The 9,128-nt window shown below is 51.3% G+C and overlaps 2 protein-coding genes across 2 annotated transcripts; both read right to left on the reverse strand.

Moving 5' to 3' along the window:
• Positions 1-1,473: 1,473 nt before the first annotated feature.
• Positions 1,474-2,871, reverse strand: LOC136499484 (putative F-box protein PP2-B8). Its single transcript, XM_066495122.1, has 2 exons — positions 2,450-2,871; positions 1,474-1,519 (listed from the first exon to the last, which is right to left on the reverse strand). Exons 1-2 carry the CDS (start codon positions 2,869-2,871, stop codon positions 1,474-1,476), a joined length of 468 nt encoding a protein of 155 aa, XP_066351219.1.
• A 1,666-nt stretch (positions 2,872-4,537) lies between these two features.
• LOC136499485 (uncharacterized) lies at positions 4,538-8,635 on the reverse strand. Its single transcript, XM_066495123.1, has 2 exons — positions 8,342-8,635; positions 4,538-5,101 (listed from the first exon to the last, which is right to left on the reverse strand). The coding sequence occupies exons 1-2, from the start codon at positions 8,633-8,635 to the stop codon at positions 4,538-4,540; spliced, it is 858 nt and encodes a 285-aa protein (XP_066351220.1).
• Positions 8,636-9,128: the final 493 nt, after the last annotated feature.

Genomic DNA, 9,128 nt, shown 5'->3' on the forward strand with positions numbered 1-9,128 from the left:
ATCCTCAACGTCATCTTCTTTGTTCTCGTCCGTCTTGGGAGGGGCAATCTCAAGCTGTTGAACCCTCCATGTCAGTGTGGACACTCACTTGTCCACACCCTCAATATGATGATTGATGCTTCTAATCTCATTTGTTAATGTGTTCATCTGTTGTAGCATGAAATCCTTCAGCTCCTACAAATCACTTTTCAAAATAGGTTCATCGTCTGGCATGGTTAGTTATAAAACAAAAGCCCTATCAACTATTTATGGGTTGGTTGATTGGTGGAATCACACCCTCACACATGTCTTACGAAGTTTTTACAAAGTTCTTACCAACGCGAGCAGAGGCTGGCAACCAGTGGCTTGGTTGTGATACCTGTGAGAAGTGGCACTATGATTGCAAGGTCTTTTTCTGTACTGATCTGAAGAATATGTGGAGCTTGGAAGGCACACAAAGAGGAAAAATATGTATATGTGGCACACAAGTCAGTAATAGATAGTATTGCTGAATTATATTTCCAAATACTTGTTCTCGTTGCTGGCCTAACGTGTTCCAAGTACCAGGTGTGTGACAACAAGTATGGAGAACCAAGTATAATGGATAGCAAGAGCAACAGAAACAAAGCACAAGACAACACACACTAACACAGCTTAATTAGGCCTTCTCTATGTGCTCATCTATATATTGTTCCTCTTTTGCCCCTCTTTTTTCTCTTTTTTTGGGTTGTCGTTGTTTTTTAGGAAACTTTGACTTTTTATTTTTATTTTTTCTTGACTTAGGAGCACACAAGAAGTAACCATAGAAAATTTGAGCTTAAACAAGTAAAAGACGTGGCCTGTGGAAAATTCAGAAGATATGCTCAAAATTAATAAAAAGCTTCGAGGCTCAAAAAGATAATCTTGTGACCAGTTTTCGGGAAAAATAAATTTGTCAAACCCGACAAAGTGGGGGCCAGGCGATTCTAAAATTTTTTGCTGATCGATTTTGATATAAAGAAAGTCTCAATCGGAGTTCGTATGCAAAAGTTATGACCATTTTAAGAACTGACTCCGAAATAGAGGACAAAACGGGAACAATGCGCGCAAAATTGATCACGACGGCTAGGGTTTGATGGAAACGATGAGAAAAAACACACGAACTGGACTCTAACACGACCTAACCAGCAACAAGACCTCAACCAGGACATAAACTCAACACGACGGACACTGAAACTGAAATATGCAAAGGCTATGGCACGGAAGGTTCTAGGACAGAAAAAACGAGTATGGCATTGGACTATGAGACGAATGCGAAACACTCAAAACCAGGAGATAGATGTGAACCTGATGGTATACCTTAGCTATGATACCACTTGATGGGGACGTGATTCCCGATCTTTCGTCAGGTGGATGATAACTATCGTTTTAGGCAAAGCACGATACACCGATCCCGCTTCAGATCGAAAGACCCGAACTCAGCAACCTTAGCACCACAACTCCTCTAGTTATCAACTATGTCACCAATTCGGTTGATCTTGCCAAGAAGGCTAATTCCTGCCTGCAAAACGAAGAACACAAGCAAGAACTTGAAAGTACACAGCTCAAAGTATGAGACAAACAGCAGATGTATGATTAAGTTCTCAAAGTGGGGTCTCATAAACCGATGAACGACGACTGACTATGAACAAAATGATCTAAGCAAAACCCAAAACCTAACGATGACGACGGCGAGTGATTATAAAGGTCATAGGGTCGTTGCCTACCCTGGACGCACCCCCCTAACGGGCTTAAAGACGATACGCGGCCCATTTGACCAAATTCGGTGATGCAACACCCTAACAGATTCTTGACGCTGACTTGTTTCGACGATTCCTATTGATTCTGAAGGAATTTTGTCATGGGACCACTTCCATTAGTTTCCTTATCAAATTATCTTTTCATCCATATGTGGATCGTAAAAAACGAAGCCCAGATATGTGCTGAGTGACTAGTTTATGGCAGACTAGTTCTGGAGATCGAGGCAAACTCGAAGTCGTGTTGGATTGGGCCTCCAACTTGTGTTGGACGTCCTTGCTGGTCATCTTTGTCTCCATCTCTTCCTCCAAGTTCCTCGTGACTCTCTCTAATGTTTCTAAGAAATATAACATCATTAGATAGTAGTCTATTCTTAAAAGTATGGAAATGATCACTTAAGAATGAGGTCACCTCTAAATTTCACTGGCGTATTCAAGCTCGGGTCATTACACCTTGCATATTGTTTGGAAGATGAGCGGATGCATCCTAAATAGTGATGTCCTCGGAACCGCGGCGAGCTTGTCGTCGCTCAAAGTCACCGGTGGATGCAATTGCGTGCTCGCCGGGACTTGGATGTCTGGGCCTTCTAGCTAATTAAAATGATGGTACACCCAATTGACGCAAAATATAATAAGAAAGAAAAAAGCTAAATTTCATTTCTACAAGAAAGAAGATCGGAGAAGTGATGGCGAACCTGGAGCGCGGGTGGTGCGTGAATCTCCAGGAGTACTCGCCGTCGTCCCAGGGCAAGCTGAGCCTCCGTGCCGACAGCGCGTAGCACCTGGCGCCGCTGGCCCTCTCCAGCCACACCCTGCACCTGCCGCCGTCGCCATCGATGGCCACGGCGCTGGCGGCGTCGCAGAGGCCGAGGTAGGCGTCCTTCTTCCTGCTGCTGCTGCCCCGATGCTTTAGCTGCTCTAGCTGCTGGGGGAGGAAGGCGCGCCATACGTGGTCGGAGTCGGCGGCGGCGCAGAAGGCCGGGGATACGGCGGCGCAGCGGCAGGCGTCGCGCGGGGAGGTCCGCGCGATGGCCTGCGACAGGTACAGCTCCGGCAGGTCGCCCACCTGGGTCTCCACCCTCCCTACCGCCGCCGCCGCCTCCTGCGCCTCCTCCATATCTGAAGCTCCGATCTGCAAAGCAGACTCTCCTTGCTCGAGAGGCAATTAAGGCAACGCACAATCGGCAATCGCAAACGCTATGATCCTGCCAAGCTAGCTAATACCCCTGACAGCCTGCTTATATATACTATACGCTCGATCAGGTGGTGCATGCCGTGGGTGGGCTCCGTTCAATCTTCACGGCACCGCACGACAGAATGGACCCGGCCCGCCGTCGGGTTGCCATGCATGCATGCAGGTGCAGTCTCTCAGGGGGCGTTGAAGGAGGAAAGGAGGACAAAATGTGTTTCCTTTTCTGGTGTTGATTGACGATGTCAAGTAGCACATGGCGATCCAGGGAGAGGACCGAGGTCAACCGAGAATCCATGTACCTTTTTTCTCGAATACGTAAAATATTTACGTATCATTGTATTAAGGAGAAGAGTTTAAAGAAACATACAACGCGCTTCTATCGAACGCCGAAGGAGGTCGACCTAACACAGCAGAAGCAAGCTAGATCATCATAGCAAAAGACCTCATGTTTCGATATTATATAAAAGAAAACGACCAATATCGACGCAACTTTGTGGCTTAGGTGGCCTTGTGTCTTCGCGGCTGCCTGGACGGTGCCTTTCCAACGGCCGGGAAGAATCCATGTACGTTCTTGGACCACCAGCGGAATATATGCATGCTTAGGGATGAAAATGGTACGGATATTTTCCGACCGTATTCGAAACCGAATCCGTTTAGAGGGGTTGAGATCTGTCCGTATCCGAGTCCGGATATCCAACATCCGATACCGTATCCGCATCCGAATACTCAAATTGCATATTTATGATGTCGATATCCAATCGTATCCTATCCGACATATTTGACACTATCCATATTCGAATCCGAATCCAGACAGTAATATGAAAACAAATGTAATATCGGTGATATTCGTCCGTAATCGATCCGTTTTCATCCCTATGCATGCTGTGCTTTAGTGAAAGCCACAATGCTCCAACAAGGTCCTATTTGGATACCCTAACTTTAGTACACTACTAACAAGTTACGCCTTGCTAACTTTTTACTAGTATTAACCCTTTTTCCGATATAAAGCAAGTTTTTGTTAAGGGCAATAAATTGAGCTGATACAAAGCCTTCAAATGGAACTTTTGCGTGGCCTCTCCTCTTTTTTTTTTGACTTGCTTCCCTTTCATTTATCATTCGGCCGAAGCCTCAAACATCACAAGTCAGAGACGCCCGCTGGAGTTACATGCCACATCTCCAGGCGTTGCGTACTCGTGACTTGTTTTGCATGACACTACACAAAACGTCAAATTTGCCGAGTGTTTTTATGTTTACCGAGTGTATTTCCTTGGGCACTCGGCGAAAAAGATATTTGTCGAGTGCTACGCTAAAAACACTCGGAAAAAAAAACACTCGGCAAAATCGGAGGTTTGCCAAGTGTCAAGCTAAAAATACTCGGCAAAGAGAGGTTTGTCGAGTGTTTTTTACACTCGGCAAAGAAATAAAATTTATTTTTCTAGAAAAGAAAAAGAAAAAAAAATTAAAAAAAACTTTGCCGAGTGTCCAGATCTAGGACACTCGGCAAAGGAAAAAAATCACTTATTTATCCGGCCCGCCCATGCCCTCTCTCCTCCCCTGCCCTCTCTCCATCCTCCCGTGCCCTCTCTCCTCCCTAGATCCGCCGCCCGCGCCCTCTCTCCAGCGCCGCCGCGCCGCTCCCCTCCCTCCCCTCCTCCGGCGCGACCCTCCCCTCCTTCTCCGGCGCCCCCTCCCCTCCCTCTCTCCATCCGCCCGCGCCCTCTCCTGCCCTCTCTTCATCCGCCCGCGCCCTCTCTCCTCCCCAGATCCGCCGCCCACGCCCTCTCTCCAGCGCCGCCGCGCCGCTCCCCTCCCTCCCCTCCTCTGGCGCGCCCCTCCCCTCCTTCTCCGTTGCGGCCCCTCCCTCCCCTCCTCCCTCTCCGGCGCCGGCACATCTCCGCCCTCCCCTCCCTCTCCTCTTCATCTCCCCCACAGGTGGCGGCGGCCCTCCCTCTCCCTCTCCTCTGCAGGCGGCGGCACTCTCCCTCTCCCCCACCACCGGCGAGCCGGAGCACCTCCACAACTGGAGGATCCGGCGCCCCACCCCCTTCTTCCCCGCGATGGCGGATCTGGCCTTCCCCCACCACCAGATCTGGCGATGGCGGAGGGAGGAGCGGCGGATCCGGTGGTGGATCGAGCAACCGGCGTGGTGGTGGTCCTGGCGGCGGCAGGCTACGTGGCGTGGCAGATCTAGCCTTCTTCCTCCGCTCCTCCCTCCGTCTCTCCCTCCCTCCCTCGTCGCATGGCACCGGAGAGGAGGCCAGCGCAAACCTGACGTCCGGCTAGGGGCGCCGCGCCCCTCGTCCCCTCCCTCCACGGCTCCACCATGGCGTGGATCCGACGGGGATTAGCCCACGGGCAACAGATCCAGCCTCGAAGAAGTGCTGGTGCGGCGGATCCGTCGGGGAGGCGTGCTTCGGCGACGGATCCGGCAGGGAGGAGCGCTCGGGCGGTGGATCCGGTGGGGAGTTCACTGGTGGCGGATCCGGTAGCATGGCCTCTGAGCAGGCGTGGATGGTGGTGGTGGCGGCGGTGCTGGTGATGTGGCCTCCGAGCAGGCATGGATGGTGGTGGCGGATCCGGCAGCGTGGCCTTTTTTTTTGGAAAAAAAGTTTGCCGAGTGTTTTTTGGGCACTCGGCAACGTCTTTACCGAGTGCACGACAAAAAACACTCGGCAAACTAGCGTTTGCCGTAACAGGGTTTGCCGAGTGTTACACTCGGCAAACTCTTTGCCGAGTGTTTTTGGGGGCACTCGGCAAAGCTCGTGTATCCGGTAGTGTAGTACATGAGCGATCGTATTACAACAATGTTTAACAAAAACAAAAGCAAACTCCTGAAAGCCAAGCACAATACTTTCTATCTCCTTCAGAATCGGGTCAATGATGGATCGCTGCGAGTCCTCCTTCCACAGGTTAACAAGTTCAAGGCAGTCAGTCTCTAATATCACCTTCTGCTCGCCTTGCTGCCTTGCTAGGATCAGACCATCTCTGGACGCTATCGCTTCCAACATGCAGGCGTCCAGCCCTCGATCATGCCAAAGAGCATGAGCCACTTTGAATGCTCCCCGGTGATCACGGATGATACTTGCCGTTGCACCGACATTGCCATTCACCTGGAAAGCAGCGTCCGAGTTTACCCTCTGCTTGACCCAACCAGGGTCCGGCGGCCTCCACTTCAAAATTTCCTGGACTTCGTGTTCCCGGCACAGTTGGCCAATTTGCCACAAGTCGTAAGCCGTATATATCCCGCGCCCACATCACAGCTTGGTAGACATCCATTGGTCTTTCACCATGACGTCTTTTGTTCCGCATCATCCAAAGTGCCCACATACGTACCACAGAGTATAAGCGCTGTTTCCAGCCTTGTGCAGACTCCCGCTATAAGATCAGTAGTCCAGGTTTCAGGGTTCAACTTTGGTATCTTTACACCCGAGCCCAGGTTAACCTGATGCCAAAAATTCTTTTGCTATCGGGCACTCCAGCAACACATGGTGGATGGATTCATTCGGGTCTCCACAATCCTCACAGAACACTATAGGCTCGATGTGTCTTCTATGCAGAATTGGCCGAGCTGGTAGGAAATTGTTTGACACTCCACCAAAATACCCTCACTTTAGGGGGGACTTCCAGCTTCCACAAAACTTTCCAGAAAGAATCCGCAGCTAGAGCTGCTGGGTTGTTGATCGTGTGCTCCTTCCACCCTCTTCATGTATAGGAGCCCATATGCCGACCGCACCGAATAGACTCCTGTCTTCTTCTGATCCCATGCCCAAAAATCCTGACCAGCCCGGCCTATGGGCTGTCTTAGAATTGCTTCAGCATCAATGTGTAGGAAGCAGTTTTTTATCAGCTCCACATTCCATATCCCACTGTCCGTCAACAAGTCAGAGACAGTAGACATCATTTCATACACATCATTTGATGCTGAATTGCTTCAGCATCAATGAATAGGAAGCAGTGCATGGCCTCTCCTCAATCTCAATAATAAACACACAGCCTTGATTACATAAAAAAGCACAATTTTAGTGACCATCATTTCATACACCATGTGTTTGATAAAGAAAAAAAAAATCATTGGCCACCCACGCTAACTGTTGTGAAGCCACTAGCTACAACCAGATTCTGCAAATGTACATGGCTTTTGCATGATAGCATGACGGAGCCAACGAGTAAATGAAAATAAGAACCTTCCAAGGACATGAACAAATTTTTTTATCTTTTTTTTTTCAAAAAAATCAATCTCTCGTCGTTTTTTACGCATGACTAGTAATCGATGCATCACACATAGTAAATCAGATGGAGTAGAACATGGGACACAAATTTATATTGGTTCAGATATGAGTTAAACTATCACTACGGGAGACGCGCTCTTTGCCGAGTGCTCGGAGCTTTGCCGAGCGTCGAAACACGGGCACTCGGCAAAGAGATAGTTTGCCGAGTGCCGCACTCGGCAAAGCCGGCACTCGGCAAAGGCCGTCTTTGCCGAGTGTCAAACACTCGGCAAACGTCCTCTTTGCCGAGTGTCAGGCACTCGGCAAAGAACAACCCTCGGCAAAATACCTCAGGCGACGGCGGTGGCCCCTCCGTCATCCTTTGCCGAGTGCTGGCCGTTAGCACTCGTCAAATGTGCTGTCTTTGCCGAGTGCTGCAAGCCTGGCACTCGGCAAAGAGGTTCCTTTGCCGAGTGCCAATTGCGACACTCGGCAAAGTATTTTTATTTTTTTTTTATTTTTGTTTTTAAATTTTTTCTGTGGCATTTATACAGTACCTAGAAGCACATGTTCCAATTTGGAACTTTTCTATGACTTTTTGGTATATTTTTTTAATTTTGTATGTTTACTTGAATTTTTCTCGAAAAAGTAAATTTGAACTGCAGATGCATGAAATATTAGAATTTAGGGATTCAAAAAATGGTATTCATGTTTTTGAGTGTATTTTGAGGCCGTGTGCAGGGACATTCGTGAAATTTCGAACATTTGTTTCACGAAACATGACCACCAACTTGTTAAAAAAGTGTTTTTTAATTATATAAAATGCAAACGAAGTCCGAAAATCACGAAACTTGTCGAGGTGTCGTGTCATCGCATGTAGAGGTTGTGGTAAAAAATTTAGAAGTTTCCGAGCAAGTTGTGACGTACGATGCCTAAAACCCAGACATCTCCACATGTGATCAATTGGCCGAGTGTCGCAATTGGCACGCGGTAAAGGAACCTCTTTGCCGAGTGCCAGGCTTGCAACAATCGGCAAAGATTTTTCAGAAATGTTTTTATTCTTTTCGATTAAAAGAACGCTGAATTTCTTTGTCGAGTGCCCGAATCTCGGCACTCGGCAAAGGGCCGACCCACTTAACCCTAGCGGGCCGGCCGCGGCCCGCTCCCACTCTCTCTCTCCCTCTCACTGCCACGCGCGCCTGGCCCCGCCCCACCGCCGCGAGACCACCGGCACTGCCCCGGCCCCGCTCCGCCGCCGGACCGCCGCCGCAGCCCCGGCCCCGACCCGTCCCCGCCTCCGCCCGCCGTAGCCATCCAGCCCCGCCCCGGCCCCGCTCCGCCGCCGGACCACCGCCGCAGCCAGCCGGCCCCGCCCCGGCCCCCGCTCGGCCGCCGCAGCCCCGGCCCCCCGACCTGGCCCCGCTCCGCCGCCGCAGCCAGCCGGCCCCGACCCGGCGCCGCTCGGCCGCCGCAGCCGGCATCGCCCCGGCCTCGCTCGGCCGCCCGCAGCAGGCCCCGCCCCGGCCCGACCCGACGCCGCTCGGCTGCCACAGCTGGCCCCGCCCCAGCCCCGACCCAGCCCCGCTCGGCCACCGCAGCCGGCCCTGCCCCAGCCCCGCTCCGCCACCGGTGGTACCCTACCCGGCTGCCCCCCGCCCCTGACCCGCCGGAGTGGAGGAGAGGAGGAGCAGGGGAGCAGAGGAGAGAAGGGAGGTGGAGGAGAGGAGAAGGGAGAAGGAAGAAGGAGAAGGGATGAGAAGGAGAAGGAGAAGGGAGGAGGAGGAGCCTTGGCCGCCAGCCATGCCCCTCGCCGTTCGTCCCCGCCGTCGTCCCCGCCCCTCACTGGAGACGAAGGTGACCCCGGCACCGCGTCGCCCGACTCCACCGCCACCCAAGGTATAAAACCCTCCCGGTTGTCGGCCTTCGTGCCTTGTATGTCATTGACGGCCTTCGTGCCGTATGTGGATGTGTGGG

The sequence above is a fragment of the Miscanthus floridulus genome, chromosome 13 (assembly GCF_019320115.1).
Source record: "Miscanthus floridulus cultivar M001 chromosome 13, ASM1932011v1, whole genome shotgun sequence".
NCBI lineage: Eukaryota > Viridiplantae > Streptophyta > Magnoliopsida > Poales > Poaceae > Miscanthus > Miscanthus floridulus.

Excerpts from the sequence above, each read along its gene's own strand:
- LOC136499484 (XM_066495122.1), bottom strand. The coding sequence starts at position 2,871 with ATGGAGGAGGCGCAGGAGGCGGCGGCGGCGGTAGGGAGGGTGGAGACC. Across the intron at positions 1,520-2,449 it reads ACGCACCACCCGCGCTCCAG|GCAGGAATTAGCCTTCTTGG; the intron begins GTTCGCCATCAC and ends TTCGTTTTGCAG.
- LOC136499485 (XM_066495123.1), bottom strand. The coding sequence starts at position 8,635 with ATGCCGGCTGCGGCGGCCGAGCGGCGCCGGGTCGGGGCCGGCTGGCTG. Across the intron at positions 5,102-8,341 it reads GGGGCCAGGCGCGCGTGGCA|GACCACCACCACGCCGGTTG; the intron begins GTGAGAGGGAGA and ends TGCCGCCGCCAG.